The 25,726-nt window shown below is 40.3% G+C and overlaps 1 protein-coding gene across 3 annotated transcripts in view; it reads right to left on the bottom strand.

Annotated features, from left to right (window-relative positions):
- Positions 1 to 25,726, bottom strand: part of Ube3d (ubiquitin protein ligase E3D) — a 136,709-nt gene that overhangs the window by 41,575 nt on the left and 69,408 nt on the right. For all 3 annotated transcript variants that reach the window (XM_028756209.1, XM_028756210.1, XM_028756211.1), the window contains one exon: positions 19,761 to 19,899. In XM_028756209.1, the coding sequence (XP_028612042.1) occupies positions 19,761 to 19,899 (139 nt within the window). The remainder of the gene's footprint in view (positions 1 to 19,760; positions 19,900 to 25,726) is intronic.

The raw sequence follows: 25,726 nt of genomic DNA, 5'->3' as shown, positions 1-25,726 counted from the left end.
CTCTAGGCTCCTTGCTATGTGCCACTGATTTTCTTTCTCTAATTCTATGTTGCTTAGACTACTGTTGCTATGTAGGAGATTTTGAAGTAGGGCGGGCGGTGTTCGTCCTTTGACTTTGTTGTCCTTCAGTATTGCATGGGCCACTCTAGGTCTCTTACTTCTCCACCACATCAGAAAGAATTGCTGATAGCAACACAATTGTTTCCTAAGATTTTAGCTGATACTACATCAACTCAAGATTATTTGGGGCAAATGGGACCTTGACAACATGAAATCTTCTTGAAAAGAGATCTCTCTTGCTCCCTCTTTTTTTTTAGGGTTTTAAATTTGAGTTTTATGTTCTCTTCAAATAGACTGTGAACATATTTTGCTATATTTATACTGATGTATTCCATTTGGGATACTTCAAATTGAAAATTCCATTTGCCAGTGTAAATGGTACTGTGCTTTTAATTCCAACTCCCACTGTTCATTGCTAGTAGAAAGGAAAGCAATTAGCTTTTGTGTATTAATCTTGTATCTTGCAACCCTGCTGTAATTGCTTATTTGTTGCCTCTTTCTGATTTTCTATGTAGATAATGATGATAACTGCAAATGAAAACAAATGACATTCTGGAAAAGGAGAAAGGTAAGAGCATGGAAGTGGAAAAAGATTAGCAATTGTCAGGAACTGGTGTTAGGGAGAGAGTAACAGACAAATAGAACACAGAGCTATTTGTAGAGCAGTAAAACTACTAAACATTATACTATAGTACAGTATACTTGTCATTTAACATTTATTCAAACTCATAGAATATGCAATAGCAACTAAACTCAAATGAAACTATGAATTTGAGTGTTGTCACTGAGTCAAAGCGGGTCCATTAGCTGTAGAACACGCCAATCTAATGGGAAATGCTATGGTGTGTGGGAACTAAGGTCTATGACAAAACTCTGCCTCTGCTCTTCAGTTTCCTTATGAGCCTAAAACTGCCACTAAAATAAAGCCTACTTTTTAGAAAGGAGAATCAGAATGTAGAATTTGGCCAGAAATGAATGACTATTTGAAACCCCATACCTATCAACCATTAAAAACAAAAAAAGCTAACAAATCTCTCAGGGACATATGACAATATTATTAATGATATTAGATGTATTAAAAGAAGCAGAACAGACAGTAATAGGAATTTTTAAAAATACATTTCAACTGTATTTTGATTTTTGTAATCAGCTTTACATTGCAAACTGTCACTGCATTATGGGAAATTAACAGATGTGTTGGGAAGCCTAAAGAAATATTTTGATACCTGTCCTCAGGACACCAATCTCTATAATATATATTCCCTGGAAATCTTACTTTGAATGTCATCTTTTTTTTCTTCTCTCAGCCTAGAGACATGTGGCAAAATACTCTTGTGACACTGAGTAGCCTCTTGAACATTTATAAAGCAAGGTTCATATACAAATTCTCCTAAACTTTAAAATGTGAATGCATTTCATGATTATTTTATTTTACAAAGTAGAGAAAAGCACAAGGGAGCATCTAAATGTTGGTTCTCATTATAGTTCCAATTATTTCAATTACTTCCGATTATGCAGAAAGCAATTTCCCGTCTGACAAAGGGCTGGATAAAGATATCCATGGGAATGCAGATAGCAGCAGCCCTTGTATACATAGTAAATTATGTTGTTGGGGGAAACAAGTCATAAATTGGATGATGAAGCATGAATTTGATCATCTTAGGGGGATACTGTTATAACAAAGGTTCATATAACTAACTCAAGTCCTAACTTACATGTAATTATAAATACCCCATTTAATCACAATTTTGAATTATTTGAAATATAATTCCAATAGAAAAAATATAGAAATCAAAATAATAAATTACACTGTCTTATTCTGTTTTGTGCTGTTTGAATACATGGAATTCCATAACATATAAAGCATTATTTACTTATTTATTTCAGTTCATGAAACTGAGAAATCCAAGGCTTAGAATTTTCTTGCTTACATAGTCTAACACAGCCAAAGATATCATATGGATGGAAAGAGAGGGAAGGGGCCTAATTCATTTTTTAAAATCAGGAACCCATTCTTAGATAATTGATATTAATACTCATGACCTTGCCACCTATTAAAGTGTTCTTACCCTTCATCAGTTTAATTAAAAATGAAGTTCCCAATTTATGGAGGGATATGGGGGAATGTAGGAGGAGCTAAGGTGGGAGGAGTAAGGAGAGGAAGAGGAGGAAGAAGAGGAGGAGCTAGGGGAGAGAGGAGAGAGAGGGAAAATGGCAAAGAGCACGCGCTGTGTCTCTGGCAGTCAAAGGTAGTTGATATATCTAGGTTGGGTATTGGGTTACACCTCTGATTGTGTGGGCATCTTGTTATTGATCATTACCAAACATATAAAGCCTTTGATTAATGTTTAAGCATTAGAGTCTCATTTTCCTACCAGACCCACGTGGACGGCGGGATGGTCTGGACAATGCCTAGCCTTGCAGAGACAGCATGGAAGATTGACAGAGTCATCTCCTACGCTGGTGTCTAGTGGGTGGCAGGTCTGGTGTCTCTGGCCGCCTGAGCAGACTTCCCGAGCTGAGCAGAGGTAATACGCCGTGGCTGTAGGCCTAGGCTAGTCCGGAACATGGTGCTGATTAAGAAAAACCATATTGAATGCTGCCATTTTAAATATCACCCACTACAGGGGAGGGGGACCTAAGATACTGCATATGCCAACTATGGCTCTTGCTTAATTTTATGATTAAAAACCTGAGGATAAAGACATGATTCTATCAAATAAGAGAAATAACCAGACTTTCCTCAGGTAAATATAAACCACGGACCAGCCCACAAGTCAAGGCACCCTTTCTTGAAAACTAAAATCATAGAAATGGTTCTTCAATTGACATATTTGTCTTGCATGACCTTGGGCTATAAACACATCTGATTGACATTAATCGTGACCTATCAGATTATGTCTCATCAAGGGGTTAAGACTTGTGACAGGAAAGGGTCACTTAACTACCTTTTGAAAATAATTATCATTTTTGCTAAGCTTTCTCCACAATTAAGTCACTAAACATGGTTACAAAGACAGATACTTTGTCTTCTTACAATTCCAACTTCTTACTAAACTTTAATGCTAAAATAAAACTTATTTCCTCTGCATTTCCATCTTCTCTCCTGCCTTTAGGCTGCATTTGCACCACAACTTCAAAGCTGTGAAATTTTATTCATAATAAAAATTTTATTCATAATAAATTGTATTCATAATATTAATAATAAAATACATATATACTAAAGTTTATATATAACTTTATATATTATATTAAGTTTATACATGTAAATATATTTAATCAGTATATGAATTTATATATAAATTTAATCAATATAATATATAGAAAGATACACATACATTATATAGTATATAATATACTATGTAGTAATATATATATATATACATATATACATATATACATATATATATATACTTTGTGTCTTAACCTCAAGGTGGAGATATTACTGATGCATGTTAAAGTACTCAAAAGAAAAGCAATCAGTGTGATGACTTCTGGATTTATACTCCTGGTACTTCCTGGCCCTAATTCTCAATTGGAATTGAGTTGCCCCTTCCTATTTCTCTTCCTTAGTTTTAGAGAGCATGTCCTCTTTTGTGGGTCTCTGATAGTCAGCTTTGGCAGGGTCCCCCACCTTCTATGGGATGCATTTTTATTTTCTTGGTATGCTAGCTAATAACAATGACCCTCAATGTATGATGGATGCACTCAGATCGTCTGTCTTTGACATGGTGTAAAAGCAAAACATGTTCAGGGGAAACTTCTGTTGGGCTGGTGATGTGAGCTATAACACTCCTGTGGGCTAGAGGCCACAGTAGGCTACTTCTCTCTGCTGATGTCACAAGGTGCTGGGAATCAGCTCAAATCCCATAATGTGCTGGGTTGCTAAGTAGGTTAGAAGCATTAAATTGATTTTGTTTTTTCATAGTTTTACTGTACAATGGTTTGACACGTAATGCTGTTACATGTCAAAAAGTACTGGTGTTTTAAAACTTCATCCAGGATCTAGAGAGACAGCTCAACAATTAAGAGCACTGGCTGCACTTCAGAGAACACCCATATGGTGGCTCACAAATATCTGTAACTCAGAAGATCCAAGGCCCTTTTCTGGCCTCCAGACACAGCATGCACGAGGTGCCAAAACATAAGACTCAGGCAAACACTCACACACATGAAATGAAATAAATAAAATAAAAAACATTAATTCTGAAATAATTGCAGACTCAGAGAAGAGTTAGAAGGTAGTGGTATGTGCTCACATGCTCCCCGCTTGCATTGCCCTAATACTAACATCTCCTACAACCACAAGACAATTAGCAAAATTAGAAAATTAGTCCAATATCACTTAGTAAACTACAGATTATTTAAGTGTGATGCTTTTCCAGTACTTGTTTGAATCTTTAGGCCATTTGGGGCTTATGTCATATGTGGAGCCAATTTGTCTCACAAGCTGACATGATTATTCAGTGCAGCGCTGTTCAGCACAGAACAACCACATGTCCATCAAACAATGGCTGCATGAATAAAATGTGGTACGTCTATACAATAGGACACTTACTCGGTACTAAGGAATGAACCATTGATAACATAGATGAAACCTGACAATAAGCTAAATAAAAAAGCCTCTCACAAATCCCCACTGCCACCATGTAAAAACCCAACAATTCTGTACTTCAGTTTATATGTCACCTTTTGCCTGGTTGTTCAGTAAGCAAATCTGTAAAATATTTAGTTCCTGAGGTTTCTCTTTTAATTGTTGGTACACCGTGGCTTTTAACACTAAAAGGTGCCTCCTTCTTCGCCATGTTTAATGCTTCAGAGTTAGTTTTGTATTATTTCATATAAGGATGGCTGTGACATTTCTTTGTTTGACCCATAGGCTGTTCCCTCATTGACTTGTAGTACAAGTGGATCACTGTTGGTTAGACCACTCACACGGAGCATATAATACTTAAATTTCATGTTGCAAACAGAGTTATGCATCTTTTGGTAGGTAAACTAAGTCATCCACACTCATTGGCATGCTTGCCATGCTTAATCACTAATGTATGATATTTTATAACTATAAATTTTTAAATATTCCTAATGTTTCTCTACATAGGAGACTTGTTTACTGATTTTTGAAAAGTTTGTTTTTTGTTTTGGTTAACTTTTTTACAATTACATACACACACACACACTTCCCTCTCTCCCATTTTTCCTTCCTCAATTCCTGCCTATATTCCTTTCCTATGTAACCCCTGTACCTCCACATTTATAATCTCTCCCATTATGCCACATTCCACTAGAGAAGCCTGTCTGTTACAATTAGTGGATCGTGTGTGTGACTTCTCACGCCTCTACCACTGCATACATACCTACTCTGAAGACAGAATCATATCATATGATATCATCTGCATTAACCTTAAATGTGGCTACATGTTGTCTCTATCATTTGCTTAGGTACCTTCCAGGGGTCAGCCATGGCATCGTAGGATCTCCTGGGGAAAGCAGCAATGGGGTATGGAGTCATCAGTTGAGGTCAAAGCTTTTTTGTCCTTGGCAATTCTTCTGTTTATAACTATTTACTATTCTAAGGCCAAAAGAAGTTGGCTTTTGGTAATTAATTCCTGCTGGCAGCAGCAGGGAATTAAGAAGAAAAAAGGCTTAATTGCTAGGGATCTTTTCCCTCTGGCTCAAGGATCCCTTGCTGGCCAGACAGAGGTTTGGGACTCATTAACTCTTCATGACCCATAGAGAAAAGAAAAGAAGAAAAAGAAGGAATGAAAGAACTAAAAGAAAATTCACCCACACAGAAACATTCACTTATTCTGGATGAAGCTGAAGAAAGCTACACTTGCATTTAGTTTTGGCTCTTAGTTCTTATACTCTATTAGGATAATTGATAACATGTTTTTTTCTAAGCATCTTTACATTCTATAAGTTCATAGTAAGTTTAAGGCAAAAGTTCATGTCATAAATCAACAAAGAGGTACAGCAGAAATGTTTACACATCTTTCCATTAAGATAGTACCTAACTAAACAGTGATTATCTGTTGATAATCATAAGCTCCATGAGTTCATTATAAGTTTAAAACAATAATTCTTATGGCAGAAGTTAGCATGGTTTTGTCAAGAGACAAATAATCTTCCTGTGTCTCATTAGTTTTGAGGTTTTGTATAAATAAACCAGTCAATACTTTATTTGTTGTCCTTTTGCCTACAATAAATTGTCTATTCCCAGTTTAAGACCTTTAGTTACCAGATAGTAGTCTTGTTCCTAGCCTAGAAGGAATGTTTTCCTTGATTGTAAATTTGTTTCCAAGCCTGCTTTCTTCTACAAGTGCAATTAGCATGAGGGTTTACAGAGATCTATTTGTAGCATTCATACTATAGAAGGCTTAAGGAATTCCATATTAGGAATTATGAAATTATCAATTCAACTAACAGCATTACTATATAAAAGTACATCTTCATGTAAATATTCAGAAAATCTGACCAATAGGCTGGGCTAATGCCCAAGAATCATTAGACTATGTAATAGTGATAGGAAACGCATATCAGTAGCAAGAAGCAATCCTGGGATGAAGTCTCTTGGGACCCTGCCTCAGAGCTCATCCATTTTGGGCCATACAAAATGGTGGGGCATCTACAGAAAAGTCACCTGCATGCCCTTAGCCTTTCCTAAATGGCTTCTGCCAAATACTTATACAGACAGGGAGGATGGTTGTCACATATACATGAAAGTCAATGTTGACTCATAGAGACCCAGAGATGACACTAATGTCACTGCCTTGGATTTTTCATATAAAGGTGATGGCAGATGAAATGGAACATGAGAGAATTCCAAGTCACAGTTGCATTGAAAATGCTAACCACTGCCATGGATTCAACATTATGAGAGAGGTAAAGTAGGGCAGAGATGAAGACATGGAGTTGGGTCAAGGACAGACTCTGGGACATGTAAAAGTGACAGACCCCAGACTATCTGATTCTCTTACAAGATGTCTAGAAACTCCTGCTGACAGTTTCTGGGAATTATGACTTAGGTGGAACCTCTACATTCAGAGAACTGGAAAGATACAGAATCAAGCTTTTGTCAATATGCCTGATAGCTCAATGAATGATCTACCAGAAACATAGCATCATCACAGACATACATGATTATGGACTTTGTGCTAGAAGAGTGGAGAGGCGGGTTATAAACTGGCTACAAATCTGGGCCACACTGATGGAAGGAACAGGGCAGAGAAATCAAACTTAAAACAAGGTAAGTTCTGCAACCTGAAAATTCCAAAACATGGAGAAACCCAATCTTAAGTCAGCCCCCAAATCATCAAGTAGAAGGCTAATTAACCAGGCAAAATAATTAGAAAACAGAGCAAGCCACAAATATTTTAAAGCAAATATATTTAATGTCCCTAGACTGGTTATTAGAGACAACAGTTATTGGTAGGATTGAAAACAATATATGAACTGTATTGTTCAGTCCTAAGGAGTTATCCTGAGATATAACTATCTGTGTGTGCACAAAGCAGTAAACAAGAAGAATAAATGAAAAAGACTTTACTATATGCAAATGGAATACACAAAGAAAATGAGAACAAACTGATCATGGGAAGATGTAATCACTGACAACTTTTCAGAACTAATTTAAAAACTGAAGTCGTCAGAGGAACTAGTCTTAGAGAATGAAGCAGCGTAAACCTGCACATAGCTATTACTAAAACTTTATTATACAAAGCAGCAGATGACATTCTAGAGGCCAGCAGGAATAGAGAGATGATTTATCATCAGAGGAACAGCAAGTAGTCTTACAGCAGCTGTCATATCAACAAAATTCGATGGCATAATGCAACTTGTGATAGATTTGTGATGGGGCCTCACACTGAAGAAGGCACAGGATCTACAAGCTAGTTAACCATCATTTAGAGCTGAACAAGATGGAGACATTTGCAGACATACAAAGACCAAGAGTCTATCATTCACAGACTCTCAGTATAAAAACATTAAAGGATATGGGACGTAAACAAAACAAAAACAGAACCCCAAAACAGGACATCAGATGACTGGTATATATGAAATATATATCAAAATATTTAAAACTAACAATGACTGTGCTTTCAAGAGACAGACACCATCAATGGGTGGAAGGAATGGGGCTGTGGAGTAATAGCACACACTGTGCCTATTGGATAAGTGAAAAACTGCAAGGCAGTGGTTCCTGACCTTCGTAATGTTGTGGCGTGGCCCTTTAATATAGCTCCTCATGTTATGGTGACACCCCCTCCTTCCCACGCAAACCATAAAAATATTTTTGTTGCTACTTCATGAATATAATTTTGCTAGTGTTATGAATCATAATGTAAACATCTGTGTTTTCTGATGGTCTTAGGAAACCCCTGTGAAAGGGTTGTTCTATCTCCAAAGAGGTTTTGTCCATTGGTTGTGAACTGCTATTATAAGGTCTTATCCTGGTGACATAGGTAAAGATGCTGAACAATTCTATCTTCACTAGAAAAGATCTTTTATGTCTAAGAACAGCAAGTTATTGCTTTCATTTCAGTCTAGCTTTTAAATTAAAAGAAAAAAATTCTTATACAGATGTATAAGAAGAGAAAGAAGGATATAATTTGATAACCCAAACCATATATGTCCTCCCTTATACTCCCCAATGGTGGCAGAGAAAAGCCCAACTATCTTGTTAATCACAGTAATTGTAATCAGAAAATCCCAATAATCAAATCTTCTGTTTTCTATGGTCTAATTTCTTCTACGATCATTACTATATTTGGGGACCTGATTAAAAGCAGCTGATGCTTTAGAAAGACAGTGTCTCAGGTGTTTACTGCCTTCACAAATGACTTTCAAGTTTGTCAAATGAGAAAGAAAAGGAATCATTTAAAAGCAACGAAGAGAGCCAGAAACACAAGGACTAGATAAATGCATTTTTTAAAATAAAAACTGCTTAAAGCTCCAGAGAGACAAAAAAAAATTCCTAGTTCCTGAAATGACTCTCAGCTGCAGTCTAATCTGTGCTGTGTGATCACAGCTTCTGACCATACAGTGACATCCCTTTGTATCCTACAGATCTGTCACACTGGCTGAAACTCTAGAAATCTAACTATTGTGCTAACAGCAGGAAAACCCTGGATGATGCTACAGAGATAACTTCCAGGCTGCCCACAGAGCATCACTCCTTTGTGACAGTCACTCCAGACATTTAACCTCCAAAGGAGCATGGTGTTGATCTCTAGGTGAAGGCTAAGCCTCTGGAAGCCACAATTCTTTCATGAATACTACTCCTGGAACTCAGAACCAGTGGGATTTCGAGCTAGAAGGATAAAATCCCGTAAGATCCAGATGGGGCAATGACAAACCAAGACCAGAGCCAGCTCCCACCTCCACTGCACCAGGACAAGATCTATAGGAGCGAGGGACAAGAGGACAATATAATAACTTGTTCTTGTTCCTCATAAACCTTACAGCCTCAGTCCTCAGAGTATTTTCTAAATCTGCTTGCTTTGCTGAAGCAATTAGTCATCACCAGAAGGGCTCACGAGAGTTTCTCGATTGAGGCTTAGAACAGGTTCACCTTCCCATCAATCATTCCCTTGAAGGCTGGCGTCCTTCCCAGCCTGTTTCCCCCCTAGCCAGAAAAACTGGTGAGAACAATATAGCGGCTCCTTCCATGAGCAAAGTGAGCTCAGTCAGTGACTTCGACTTCACATTAAAGTTGTGTTGTTTCTGAAAGCAGCAATATGTCTTCAGCATCCTTTCTAAAGGAAGTAAGGCCCATCCCCAGAGAGCTGAATGGTGAGCATGGCTGGCCGAGTGTAGGGGTGGAATGAGGCCTCAGATTAGTAGCTCCAGCCAGGCAAAGAGACTCACATGAAGAAAACTTCCTTGGAATAACAACTCTTATAAATAAAGTACAAACACAAAGACTACAAGGAAATTTGAAAGTCACATATACTTCCATGTGGCCCAGGATCTAGAGTCAAAACTATGAAACCCAGTGTGGAAGAAGCCAACAAGAAGACAGCATGAAGAAGGAGTGAAATCAAGGGCTCCCTGCCTTTGCTCTGATAGGCCATCCATTTAAGAAGGGTTCTTTGCTACTTCCACTTCATTGTGTGCCCTGGGTCTCACAGCATGGAAGAACCAAGGGCCAGACAATACCCTCACCTCATCATCTTGGGGAATGGTCTTATAGTGTCAGCTCTGTTCTCTGAAAGTATGTGCTGGAACTCTGTACATGTAAACACATGCACACACTCAAAACAACTGTGTAATCTAATTGTATCTATACTTTTCTTTAAATGCTTTCAAGACGTTTAGAAGACGTAAGACCTAGTCCCTTTATAACGATGAGAGTCACAGCATGCAGCCTGGGTGAATAACTCAGAAACATCTGAGAACAGACAAAATGACTCCATGTGCTTCTACTTTTAAAAGGAACTTTAAAATAGAATTCACCCCAACCTCTTCCCTCCACAGACAATGAGACAGGGACCCAAAGAGGTCACCTGATTGGACCACTGCCACAAGTCAGTGGGTGGCAGAGCTACAATTAGACCTTGAGAGTCCTCCATCAGTGCAAGTGGATGTCGGTTACCTCAGCTTTGCTGTGAGGAGAGCAGGAGACACAGGCTATACATCCCCAAGGGAGCGGCCAAGCCTAGAGGCAAGAAAGGGGTTCTGCTGGGTGGTCACACCAGAAAGCAGAAAGGGGGAACTATGGCAACGAGCACCCGCATCTTAGAACACACTTGAGAACAAGAGTTAACGACAAATATGGAAGGAAAACTATAAACCTCAAGACAAAGATCCGACAGTTAGAGACTGTGTTAAGTGCAGGTTAATAAGAAACAAGCAGAAAAATAAGCTGGGTGACCTAGTGACAGGGTGTTTGTTTGTCAACATAATGAATTTTTCCCTTCTCCTTTCCTACTATAGCAGAGTCTATTCTAGTATCATGTAAGTAGTCCCTTGTAACTTGGTTTTGACAAACCTCTATCAGAAACATGTTGGATCCCAGCTGGTGTGTAGCTAACTAGGGCTCCTGTTACTGAATCCATCTCCCAGCTTCCACTGGGAAATCTGAACGCTAAGCAAGCTTCCTGGGTACACTGACATACAGGTAGCAATCACATCATCACCCATTCTCCTAGTCTTCCCTGTCCCCATGTCATAGAGATAGCTCTCAACAAACACAGTGAGTGCTCCCAAAGAACAAAGGTGGTGAATCTACCCCACTTCATTCTCAGGCCTCCACTTCCCACCATACTGTGAGGACCAGGTAGAATTTAGTGGGCTAGGCAATAACAGATTAAAGATTTTTAAGCTGAGGGTGGAAATTAGCATTGTTTGCTAATGGAGTTGGGGAGGAATTTACATTTTTATCCCAAATATGCATTTCTTTGAGAACCACCCTATTAAAAACAAGTCAGTGGGGGCTGAGGAGATGACTCAGTGAGAGCACCTGCTGTGCAAGCATGAGGACATGAGTTCAAATCCCCAGCACCCATGTAAAAATCTGGGCACTACTCCATATGCCTATAACCCCAGCATTAAAGGATGAAGAAAGATGGATCTGGAAGCTCACTGGCTAGCCAGCCTAGCAGAAATGGTGAGCTCCAGGTTCAACAAGAGACCCAAACTCAACAAAGAACAATAGAGAAGATATTTGGTGTACACACACACACACACACACACACACACGCACACTCAATGCACGAACCACACACATACTCCAAAGAAACAACAAAGCAAAAGCCATGGGTATGAACTTGGTGAGCCATATCTACTCCAGTGGTGCTTCCCTCAGTAGGAAAGCAGAGCAACCCCCAGTTCCATCAGACCTAGATCGAAGCTACAAGCCATGGCATTCCAACTTTGTCTGCAGCCTTGGCTGCTGTCTAGAGGAAGACATGTCTTAAGAAGTGGAGGATGTAGGAGTACCTGAGGTAAGACAGCCAGTTGTGGGCAAATGCATAAGGTGGCTAGATGTACACCTACTACCTTCAGATGTTCTGCCAGGCCTGCACAGCAGCTGAAGAGTCCATTAATAAGGAGGCAGAGGAAGGGACAATTCAGACAAGAGCTCTGTGTTTTGTTCAACACCTGCTAAATTCCCCAAACCACAGAACACATGATAGGACAAAAGGAAGGAAGATTCAAATCCTTTTTACACTCAAACTGCTAAAACAATTCCTCAAAAACTTACTTCAAGGAGAAAGAGTTCAGTAATGGCCACCTTTATGAAAATTGTATAAGTGAGAAGGATAAAACAATAGTACAGGTATATGAAAAAGTCAAAAGGGAATTATCTGCAGTAAAATACCTATAATATATGAAAGTTGTTGTATAAAATATACGTAAGTAGTTTAAATGGAATTTTGTAATCAGGAATAACAATGTTTCTCCAAGAGCCAAAGATCATGTAACAAAACTCTCAACAGCAAGCATGAAAACTGCTCTTATGAGTTGTTGGCCAGGGTTGTCCAAGAGATTCTCAAAACATTACAGGCTATTGCTATTGCCCTTGGTTGTCCCTTCTCCCCACCTCCAAAGGGGTTGAAGATAAGTCCCTATTGCTGAAGACACTATGTACTTTAGACACAAGACTCAGAGGCCCCTGAGCTGGAAAGTCCCCTCTCTGAGGACTGGCTTTCCTGGTACCAGAATGTGCCCTGTAAGCTTCCAAAGATAGAAACAACCAATGGTCCTCCCCAGCTGTGATCTGAGCTGTAACAACAGCCAGCATAGCACAATACCTAAGGGTACAGTAGTGGCATGGACACATTGGTGGTAACACATACCGTGGTAGTAATCAGCAACCTTCTATCTGGACTTAAGAATTGCTCAAGAGGGAAATCATGCCCAGTACTGGAAACCTATCCAACTACTCAGGCTACTGAAGCCATAGATCTAGGAAAAGAACTTACAATCACCACTTGATTAAATTAACACAGTCCCTAACTATAAATATTTGTCCTTATACCCAAAGATAAGTGTAGTCCTTCATACTTCATCAAGGAAACTTCTCTTTGCAAAAGAGACTATTATAGAAAACCATAGCCAATCAAAATGCAGAGTGGTGGACCCCAGTCCCAGTGTATACATCTACAATTCAACTTCGACACCTAAGGCTCAGGGCACATTGGAGAAAAAAGAGTGGAAAAAAATTTAAGAGCCAGATGATCAGAGAGTTTGGTGTGTGATTGTGTCTCCCAGAAATGTCAGAATCTACAGCCATAAAGTCTCACCAACATGGCTGTCTAAACATGAGCTGAGGAAGGGCAACAGACATGTAAAGACATGTAAAGTGGGTGGGGTAAAGCCATAGAGACCTCAATGCTACAACTACAGGCAATTAAGGAATGCTGACAGGCGGATAAATAATCTTCCCCAGGGCAGAGCACACCAGTTGGTTACCCAGTACCAAATGGCCAGCCCTGAAAATATACAGGGAGGTAACAGCCCAAACAGGTTGCATTTATGCATTTAGGAATGAACACACATATACAGGCACACACACCCCACCCACCACCACCACCACCACCAACAAAACAACAACTAATGAACTAAAAAGAACTATGAATTGAATCTGAAAGAGAGCAAGGAGGAGGATATGGAGGCTTGGAAGGAGTAAAGGAATGCCCCAGCACTGAATGTCATAAAACAAGAGTTGATGTGCAGGTTTTAACAAAGGCTAATGTTCGTGAAAAAATCCTAAATTATAAAAGGCAGAAATCCACTTGGGGAAGAAAAACTAGCTTCAGTTATGTGGCCTGATGGCCTTGGAAACTCCTTTCACACAGTCTGCATGGTCAAGAGCTGCTGGGTGGAGGTGAAGTTAGGCATAGGAAAAAAAAAAATAAAGATGGCTTCCTCGGATCAGGAGCTAAGCCTGTGTCTCTCAGGCAAGTATAGCCTCCAAGGAAGAGCACTCTTGACTATTCTCAGAGCAGTCAAGACAAGTCAGGAAGGAGGCAGAGTTTGGCCGTGATTCAATCTTTTATCCAAATTTTTGCCAGGCTATGACTATGATACAAAGTTTAAGAAAGGCGAAACCCAACTAAAGTGGGAGCAGGGCCAGGTAGGCATTTCAGAGTTCCTCAGGAACCTTTTGGGCCTCTGGTCAGTCTTGGTGTATTCCAAGGAACACAATATGCAGGTTTCTTTCCTAGGTACCATTTTGACTAAAGTAGTCCTGACCAGAAAGAAAGCTACATAATCAATAACGGGACAAATGGTATCTCCATGACAGTCAGTAATAGCAACTGCACAGATGAGCACAAGCCTCTGAAAGTGTACAGAGGCTACTCTGCCATCGCCATCAATACCTTTAAAGACAGCATACAAATACTTCTAGTAAAATGTCTCCCTGATGCCAAGAGCCTTTGCGAGATAATAGTGCTTAACATCCTTAGCTAGCCAGGTCACACTGAAGCACAGGGAATGTTTAAAAATATATGTGTACAACTAAAACTTACCAGAGGCAAGTTAAGAGTGGTGAGGTGCAGAGCAAGGCTTGGTGGTTCCTGTGCCTCCATGACTACCTCTCTAGGCTGGGCAAGTTCATCTCTCTGGCTCAGCCTGCACCTTATGAAGATGGAATAATAATATGCCCTCAAAACAGTGTTGCTTTGTAGCTGAAATGAGCTAATCAATGCAAACCACTGAAACAGTGTCTGGAGACATTAAACAATTGATGCTGAATTCTTTTTATAAGACCTAATAACATCCTGTGGAACCTGTTTCCTAATGGAATGAAGGATAGGAAACTCCTCTTGTTCTTGAGAGATAGTTCAGTTGGTAAAGTTCTTGCTGCATAATTGTGGGGATCTGAGTTTGACCCGCAGACCCTGAAGGTAAAAGCTGGGGCATGGTGGTGTGCTGTTGCCATCTCCGACCGTGGGAGGATACAGGAGGACCTCTGGCCTCACTGGTCAATCAGCTCATTTGGTGAGCTCCAGCCCAATGAGAGACACTATCTTAAGAAGCAAGTGTTTTGTTGTTGTTGTTGTTGTTGTTGTTTGTTTGTTTTTAGGTATTTAGGGATGGTTCAGCAGTTAGGAGCTCTTGCTTCTCTTCCAGAGGACTTTAATTCAGTTTCCAGCACTCACATTAGCTGAATTACAACCACCTATTACTCCAGCTACAGGGCGTTGATGCTTTCTTCTGGCCACCATGGGTACCACCTGTAGCACATTCCCCCCCCCACACACACAGACACACAAGTAAATAAATAAATAAACAAATAAATAAATAAATAAACAAGCAAGCCTTCAGTTTTTTAAAATTAAGAAAAGGCAAAACCAAGTTGGATAGTTCCCAAGGAATAACACCTGAGATTGACACCTCTGTGTACATTTGTATGATGCATCACATGCATTCATATGAACACACACACACACACACACACACAGAACGGGGGTTCGGGGGAGAGAGCACGAGCGATCCATCCTCTGGAACTGAAAAGAATCACTATCACCTGCCTTTCCTGAGTATGTTGCCCCTATTGGCTACAATTATATCATTGGAATAACAAGTTCTACCAGCTGTCATAGGCTAGGATTCTAGAAAACTCAATTCACTTATGGAAACCAGCATTTCGTGCCCAATGTTGGTTCCTCTTAGTACTCTTACTGTTCTTTCTTGTGGAAATCTCGGGTTTCAACTAGCCAGGTCACACTAAAGCACATGGGGTACTTCAGGCTGGGAGTCAGGGCTGCCCATCAGTCTGGGCATGGAAGTGGTCCATGCAGCTGTAAACACCACCACCCCCCAAGCTCTGAACATGCAAGGTGAGATAGCTAGCAGCAATAATAGCAGCAGCAGGTGGGCATTTATCTACAGGAGTCCTCAGAAATCACTCTGTCTCAGTTTCTGGCACCCAGAGTTGGCTTTGGTCCTCATTTCCCTGGATGTGGTTCCAGTGCCTATAGGAGCTCAGCCCAATAAACTCGTCTCTCTGCTAATCTGAATCTTAGCAGCACTTTTTTTCTGCTTCTTTCTTTTGGTTTTTTGTTGTTGTTGTTGTTGTTGTTTGTTTGTTTTTTGTTTTGTTTTTGACACTGTGCCTCACTATGTAGCTCTGGCTACCCTTAAATTTACAGAGATCTGCCTGTCTCTGCCCCCTGACTGCTTGGGATTAAAGGTGTGAGCCACCAAATCTGGCCCTAAGCTAGCTCCTTCTAAGAAGTAAACTCTTCACATTTTTCCATTTCAATGAAGAGGTACCACATCCTGGTTGACAAATCTCAAACCTATATTTAACGATAAATCCAGCTCGGAGCCAACAGGACCAGAATGCTGCTTCTGCTCTGGTTATAGTCTGCTCCTCCTCTGCATGCCTCCAGCTCAGCCTTCTTGATTTCTATATTGCATGGCCATGCCAACCTGCATGTTATTGGTGCATCCTTTCACCCATCCAGTACTTTTTAACTGCCTTATACATCCAGGGACTATGTTCTGCTGATATAATACTAAACAAAACACACATTCGTGCTACATTAGTTACTTTCCTCAACACTAGGACAAAATACCCAATAGAAACAGCAACCATAGGGCAAGATTTCCCTTGGCCCACTGTTGCCCCTAGTGGACCATTTTGGTTAAGCCAGCTCCTCCTAAACAGCATCACAAGCTGGCTGAAGACCCAAAGTTAAAGACACAAGCTTATGAGGCTGTTTCAGATTCAAACCATAACAACCCTTGCTCTCACACAGCACACATTTTACTAGAGGAAGAGGACAAAAGACTGCAGCCATTACACAGGGCAGCAGGGTTGAAAAATAACAGTGATGAGGAGAAGGGAACTCACAGAGGGAGTCAGGCTAAGCTCTTGTGGGAGGCAACACCTGATCTGAGACCCAAAAGCCAGAAAGAACCAGCCATGCAGAAAGACCTGGCACAGAGTATTCTCCTAGTATCAGAAAAGACAAGCAGAACACTGATGCTGTGGCCAGGGAGCACAGGAGTGAAGCAAAAAAGGACAGCAGGGTCCAGTGCAGCTCACCTTCACAGGGCAGAACAAAGAGGCAGTGGGGTTTTCCTTTTATCACAACAGGGAAGCCATGGGAAAAATTCTAAGTAAAGAATGGTTATACCCATTCTCTTCTTGGGGCAGTGATTCTCAATGAAATCTGCATTTTATTTGCAGATAACCACACTGGGGGAAATTACAAGTTATCACAGAGCCATGGAAGCTAGAATTGTGACATTTCCACCAAAAAGGAGATGTTATAATACAGAAAGAGACTTCAACTCTGCTCACAGTCACTGCCTCGGCCTGGGAAGTAAAGAATTGGAAAGGTAAGCTTAGGCATCATAACCAAGTCATTCTACTACTTCGTAGCTCTTGCTAAGAACTTTTAGAGAGGATATGTGGCCAAGTGAGTTTCCAATTAAAACCATCTCAAATGCAGGCAGAATTAGCAGCTCTTCTCCCAATGATCAGAAATGACTAAGTAGGTGTCACAAAGATGAAATGAAGAATATGTCTCTCCTGTGCTGCCAGAAGCCTCCTCGATTTTCTCTGATGCTTTATGTGGAGGCCTGCTGGAAGAGTCATTCCCAGAATGCTCCTGGTAAGAATACATTACATATCTTGCCTGGGATAAGGACAGGGATGGACTTCAGCAGACGTTCATAAGACTCTGAAAAGTTTCTCGTGTTTTCTGACGATCACTCAGCAAAAGAGGGAAATCAGAAGTAGGGAGGCCCTGGGAGAGACCCAGCCACTAATGCTCTGACAGATCTGGGAGCTCTGTCATTAGGGATGCTGAGAGCACACTGATGTCACTGATAAAAGAATGCTCTTCCATGCATCTGTGTTTTTATGATGCCGAGATGCCACCCTTAAAGGGCGAAGGTAGAAAAAAATATCAGTTCCTTCTCTCAAATCCTTCTGCCTCTATTTAGATTATTCTTGTACCTCTAGGCTTGTTAAAATTTCTGTTCAAGTTGCTTTGTCGTAAAATTATTCTCAGTTTAGATCATACATGAAAGACTGTCCTATCTCCCCCAATATGCCATAAAATCCCAAAAGTAGGGACCACCACCTCTTATTAAAAATCTCAAATAGTCCATGATGGAGAGAAGGGAATATAATATGAATGTTGCTCCCCTGAAATAATGCCTCCTAAGTTGGACCTCTCTCCATAAAGAGGTGGTTGTGATCAAGTGTTTGTGTTACTCATTACATGGATTGATTACAGAATTTTAAATCACATCTGGTTCAAGGTAGCATACAAATAAAACATTTTATATTATTGTAAAATGACAGAGTGTATGTAGACACCCTGGAAGATATAGAAGATAGAATCCACCTCTACCTACAGTCATGCACTCACATGTGAGTCATTATCTCACAATATTTCAGCCAGCACTCAGGCAAGTTTTGCATGTGTGTGTGTGTGTGTTGGGGCGGGGGGTGTCATGATGATGCAACTTCAGTTTGGTCTCCAGCAAACCAGAGGCCTTCTGGCTCTCAGTTTCCCTCCTTCATAAGGAGAAAGTGCGCTTTAAGGTCCCTCTAAAAGTCTTGAAGTTGGTTAACAATAGAGAAATAGTCATACAGAAGCCAGAGTCTGAACTTTGTGTTGGCACCCAAGGTTCAGACAAAGGAAGTGACTCACAAAGACAACAGATATAACAAATCTCCAAGAGAATATGGATTAAATTACACTGGAACAGCTGTTTTTGATCCATTTCCTGAATTTTCCATGTCCCGTTTGCCAAGTGACAGAAAAACAGTAAGTCATACCTACCTCTCTTGACACTGTCCTAGAATATATCAGCAACACTTCAGGGGAACTCTACCTGCACTCATTTCCTGGCAGCATGTGCCTCTCCCACCAGTGTCTGGGAGCTTATGAGTATTATTCTGTTGTAAGCCAGAGAGATGCACTCAGTTTTACTCAGTAGCTTTAGGGTAACGACACAAGCCACTACTTAATTCCCATTCTTAATTTCTGTTTGCCACCTCATGTGCCAGTTTATTGGCTGCTGGGAAAGGAGTACTCCCTATGTCATTCAGTCTGTGTGAGCAGCAGGGAACTATACAAATAAATACCCAGGGAGGGGAGAAGGGCTGAGGGAGGGGCTGAGGAGAGGGTGCTGAGAACATAGATTCTCCATCCCTAGTAAACATCCAGTCAGCATCTGGCTTCAAGTTTACTATAATAAAGCCACTAAAAATGACTCAATGGCTTTGCTCTAGAACAGTGGTTCTCAGCCTGTGGGTTGTGGGGGTTGCATACAAATATCCTGAATCCCAGATATTTACATTATAAATCACAACAGTAGCAACACTGCAGTTATGGAAGTAGCAAGGAAATTATTTCATGCTTAGAGGGCTCTACAACATGAGGAGCTGTATGAAAGTGTCACAGCATTAGAAAGGTTGAGAACCACTGATGTAGAGCAAAGCTGGGAGAAGGAAAGAGGCAGTCAGGCCTCTTAGCCAGATCTTCTTACCATTTCTCTTGAGGACAAGAAGATAGAGGTTAGAGCAAGACCTGGAGGTAGAGCTATGGGGCTGCCAGTACTAGATAACACCTGACATCTAAGGCTTCATGTGATCACTCACTGAAGAGAGCATTGTGCTCCTGACTATCATTGTCATTTGAAACTGGCTCGCCATGGACTATCTCCAGTGAATGACAGGATTCCTTGAAAAACATCTTTGTTAAGGAGCTGCTTCTTACCTGAAAGGAATTCATTTGACGAAGGGACAGAGGCAGGGAGACATTGTTCCTTGATAGTATCAACAGCAGCTCCAAACAGGTTGCAGAAGGCAGGGTTAAAGGGTGGACACTGATGTCACCTTCCCAGGAGCTGGCAAGCCTGAAACACAGATATGTTAACTTTCATAAATGCGTGGTCAGAATTATTTTAAAAACATGACATAGAGGAGAATTCATCTGTGTGTGTGCGTGTGTTTATATATTCTCCTCATCGTGTAAAAAGAATATATAAAAGGTAAAAATACAAATAAGGTATGGTTTGGTGGGTAAAGGCAATTTTACCAAGCCTGAGGACTTGAGTTTGATCCCCAGGACCCTCATGGGGAAAAGATGGAACTAAGTCCTGTGACATCCAATGTGTGCTTTGGCATGGGTACATGCACACACACACACACACACACACACACACACACATGCCACCACAGAATACATTTTTTATATTCACAAGGCAAAGGTCCAAGCCATTTTTTTGCTGTTGCTGGCATAAAGCATACACTCATTTTTCAGTTAGTTACTTCATATTCAAAGTACAAGAGTCAAAGGATGTCCAGACTCATTTGAGTGAGATCAGTTGGGAAGAGTGGGGGCAGTAATGGCTAACACATTAGGTGTCTTCCATGTTTCAGAGGCTCTGTTCACACAGAATGCCTTGATGACCCTTCAGCCAGCTAAGCAAGAGCCATCACCTTCATTTTATAGATGTAGAGTCATTCTGAGTGTAGAGGAACTTGGGAAATGTCTGGGTCGGTGACTTTCAGACTTTTAAAGTGTTGGGATCCTTTTGTTCAAAAGTCTTGTGACAGGCCAACTGCCACACAAATAAAAGCAAAGATGCTGTTTGAAGAGGCTGAACTGGCAGGATGTTGCCCTTCATCCTTCAGAGGGGCCCTTGAAGTGGCTTTGTGGGATCTATGGAGCCTAGTTGAAAAGTCTTTCATGTGACAGAGCAGGAAACTGAGTATTGGACACTAGACAAGGAAAGAGGCCCTGTCTGAGATGAGGGAGATGTGGAGATAGTGGTAAGGCTTCATCTAGAATCCTGGCTTTCAAGTTCCCCAATTAATGAGAAACCCCAGGCGACAAGGCTGAGAAGGTGATGCATGAACAGTATACCTTTTGCTTCTGTTTTCTTAAGGATTTCTTGCATGATGCCCGCTAGAGCACCTTGCCACTGTTCTTCTAAAGAGAACGACATATATATATATAAAATATATAACATGTATACAGTTACTTTGTAAATATATGCATTCTTTTGCCATTTCTATGAACTTAACCTCTGAAAGTCTAACTGTATACCAGTCTGTGGTAACTGCAGCTTGGGGGGCATCAGTGAGTGAGAGCATCAGGGAGCATCAGTGTTGTGCAGCTCAGCTGGGTTTAGCTGCATCACCAAGCAGGTGATTTATTCTGCTGATCCATTTCTGCTGTGTGTGGCAGAGTAAAGTCTGCCAACTGCATGGACTAGAACAGACCGCACTCATTTTCCTATATAAGACTGGACTTAGCAAGGAAGTGTTTGAGTGAATTCTGTGCTTTGGAGATTATTATTTTATATGGATCGGTCCTGTTGTTTCTGCTTTTACTCATTATATTACATTCTCAAGCTTTCTCTAAGATAGAGATAATAGCACTATCTTTTTAAAAAGTGAAACATGGTTTCAACCCATCGGCTCTGAGCTCACTCTCCACTTACCTCTTTATACCCTCCCCCAAGCCACACTGTTACCTTCCTGTCCTGTATAGCACTGAACTATGTACTCTGACCATAGAGGCAGCTTCTGGGTCTGGAAAGCTCGTATTCCCTCCAGGACTTGAACTTCTAAAAGATGTGCACAATGCCATCTCTTTGGAGAGACCCCGTTTCTTGTTACTTACTAACACATGTGTATCTACTACAGCACTTAGCACACCACCATTCCAGTGCTCCTCCTTAGAGCGTGCTCCCATCTCACAGCCTCCAGGTTCAGGATTAGACCTGAATGGATTCCTCTTGCTTTGCCGTCTTATTTGGAAATAACAATTAGAAAGTTGCCTCAAAACTGACAATTTTACAGACACCGTCACAGTCAGTTCTGGGGATCAAACCCAGGGCCTATGCATACTTAGTAAGCACTCTACCAGACTGCTACATCACTAGTCCCTCACTCAATATGTTTGCCATTGAAGGTATGTTTAGAAAATCATACTTTGAACCCCACCAAACACAATAGGGATCACTGAAGCCATCTGCATTCTGAAAAATTCAAATGTATACTAAAAATATTTGCTTCAAACCTACATCTCATTAAAAGCCACAGGACACTTCCTTGGACTGTATATGTCCCTTGGAGGTCTCCAGTGAGCTAATGCCTAACCCAGGCTGGTCATGGGCCTTTGGGAAGGGCATCTTGATTTAAATGGGCATTGTGATTGGCCGGGCCCTGCTGCATTCTGAGGAAGAACATATTCAAGGCAGGACTGCTGTCTCACCATTTTCTAGCCCCTCTTTGGCAGTAATATTTTTGCAAGTAGAAGAGAAAATAAATATACAAATAAATATTTAAAGAGTTGTCTGGGTTTATTATACTTGTAAGCTCTTCTCTACAATGTGTGCTTAAATTTTATAAATCCAGATCTTAAGTTTCTTCCATCGTTTTTCCTGTGCCTAACAAGTCCAGACAACAGGCATGCTGACTGTATTTGTTGTCTCATTAACCAGAGGAGCCCTGACTGGCAGGCACTATTTATTCCAGGATTCAGAAGGGTCACATGGATGCCAAGCACCACATGGTGTGTGAAATGGTGGGAGCAGAGGAGTCAGCTTGACTTGAATCCAAAGACTATGCTGTCCCCATCACTCTACATGGATACCTGAGGGTGCTGTGTACATGGTGGTCCTCTCCAAACAGAAAGAAGTAGACTCTTGCAACGGGTTGTGCTAATCTCTATTTCTTTATAGCAACCTTTTATCTACAGTACATGGAGAGCTCAGAACAATTTCATTCTTCTATGTTATTTTTATCTGTCTCAAGATATTATTTTATTAAAAAGAGTATTCCAAAACTTGGATTAAAAAGGTAACAAGACACGCATGGGAAAATATTTACATTAAATCAAAATATCTATATATCATCCAAAAAAAGATTAGAAAACATTGTAACAGTGGTTTTCAATCTTCCTAATGCTGTGACCCTTTAATATAGTTTCTTGTGTTGTAGACCCAACCATACAATTATTTTTGTTGCTACTTTGTAACTATAATTGCTACTATTATGAATCATAATGTAAATATCTTTATACAGGATATCTGATATTCTAACCCTGTGAAAATGTCATTCAAGCCCATTTGTTGCGACCCACAGGTTGAGAACCATTGGAATAATGCATCACTGGCTACTTTTCTTAGAGGGAAATTACTTTGTCTTCCCCCCACCCCCCACACACTGTTTTTATCTTGTCCAGAAAGAAGTTACTTTATAATGTTGCTATCAATTCTGGTACACACAAAAGCATGTTTCAATGTTGAGTAAAGGTTTCAACTTTTTTTAAAGATTCATTTATTTATTTTATATATGTGTCACTCTCTTCAGACACACCAGAAGATGGCATCAAATCCCATTACAGATGGTTGTGAGCCAGAATGTGGTTGCTGGGAATTGAACTCATAACCTCTGGAAGAGCAGTCAGTGTTCTTAATCGCTGATCCATCTCTCCAGCTTCAGGTCTCAACTTTTTAAATGGTTATCTATGGTATGAACCATCAAAAAGGGCATTCAACCAAAAATGAAAACACTTTAGCATTGGCTTGTCACTGACTAGCAAGTCATCCTAGCTAAGCATATTGCAGTCTGGTTACTTCAGAAAACCCCCATACTTAACTCATGTAATATGTAACAGCATCATGATTTATATGGAAGGACATGTTTTTAATCATTTTTTTAATTTTTTTAATTTGTCAAAAGTTACAAAGAAAAGTAGCTATCCATATCTCTATGTGATACATGGTTTCAACCCAGCTCTTAAGACATCCTGTGATTCAGCAATTTTTCTTACTGAAGCCTATTACAGGGAGGCCTGTTTGTCCTGATCCCAGAGCCAGGAAGTGACAGAAAAGAAACAAGAATGACCCTTCCCAGTCAAACCCCACACTCTGTGCTCTACCATAAAAAGTATCCTAGGTATTATTTAGTTGCTTCCATCCTAAAAGATTGTAACCCCAAAGGCCAACAAGCAATAACTTTCTGGTATCCCACCCTCACTTTAAGCAATTTGAATAAATGTTTTGTGCACACAGACAAAGCAGCCAGACTTAAGATGCCTCAGGTTTCTTATACTCAACCAGTCCTAACTAGTCCTATAGCAATTATCTGTCAATGTTAAAATTTACAAACTGCCTCTTATTTCAATCACATTAATTCACAGACAAAGACAGAATTACTTGAAAAATGAAAGTGGTAGTTTAGGAGAATAAGAGCTCTGGGTATCTTTCCTCTAAATCTTTATATAATATTTGTACATTCTTTCTTCAATTAAGGAAACAGTGTAGGAGTGTGGGAGAGGAGAAGAAAGGAGAGGACAGGAGACAAGACAGGACAGATGCAGAAAGGACGGAGAAATGTCGGGACATATTTAGAACTCAGTTTACATTAAAACACAGCAGTTTTGACATGGGTTTTAAGACACATGTTGACACAGCTGAGATGTCACTGGTACCTACCTACCCGTGACTCAAACATCAGTGCACATCTGATAACAACAATGATCAAAGCCTGTTGTGAGACATGGGGCAGACTCGGGCTTTACTTCTGGTATTTCCTGCAAAGCATCATAACTATTAGATGGGAATCAGTCGTCCCCCACTAAGAATCAACAGGAAAGATACTTCAAAGGGAATAAGGAACCAAACATCAATTGAGAGTCATTTCCGTGACTTTTAAGCAAGGGAAGGAAAAGCTTTTCCTAAGAGGCCAGAACTGTCAGTTGGTGACCAGAGTCTGAGAGACTGAAATGCAAAGGATGCTGAGGACACTCTGTCCACTTTTCTAAACCTTTGCATCAAGAAAACTCCCCAGAGAACTCTCACTATATGGCCTATTTCAAGACAATACAAAGGGGAGAAAATGTCATGCTTACACTTCCAACAAAAATGGTGATATTGAGAATGAACAAGCCAATCAATATCAGGGTAACAGTCCAGAAAAATAGAAGGTGAAAAGTCATTCAGTGCAATGTAAATTGGAATGGCAGGGGTGGCATAGGAGCTGAATACTGAAAATTAAAGTATCTTCAAACTGTTCAACATATTGTCTGAGAAGAAAAGATGCTACTAGCAATATGAGAAAACTAAGATGAAAGGTATTAACTTAGATCTTGGATCTCACACATTAGTAGATAATACGGACTTTTTAATGCTAGAACTGAAGACAACAGTGTATAAAAGATACCTAAATATAATGCTTTTCAGGGCTATAGATGTCAGAAACTCAGCTGAAAAACTGTAACAATAAGACCACTGATTTAGTCTCTCAAAAATAAGAAACCAGGCAAGGGACCACAAGGGAGTCATATAATCATGAATATAAACCTGTTTGATATGGAAGTTGTACAAGCAAACAAAGTAAAGGAACTATTCTCAAGGACACAGAAGTGTAACAAAAGAACTCAATGGACTGCTGCTGTGTTTCTGCTAAGTCATGTTAACACTGCTACACACTCAGTCCAACAGCGTACTATCTGTGCATGGCCACAGGACAGATCCCATCTCCAGTATTAGAAGGTGCTGTAGCCTATAACTCTAGCACTTGCAAGGTAGAGGAAGGGGGGAGAGAAGCTTAAGGTCATCCTTGGCTATATAGAGAGTACAAGCCTGGCCGGGGCTATATATAGAGTACAAGCCTGGCTGGGGCTATATAGAGAGTACAAGCCTGGCCGGGGCTATATAGAGAGTA

Source organism: Grammomys surdaster, unplaced genomic scaffold (genome assembly GCF_004785775.1).
Source record: "Grammomys surdaster isolate TR1022 unplaced genomic scaffold, NIH_TR_1.0 126113, whole genome shotgun sequence".
NCBI lineage: Eukaryota > Metazoa > Chordata > Mammalia > Rodentia > Muridae > Grammomys > Grammomys surdaster.
The sequence above is the reverse complement of the archived record's forward strand: the minus strand, read 5'-3'. Positions and strand labels throughout refer to the sequence as shown.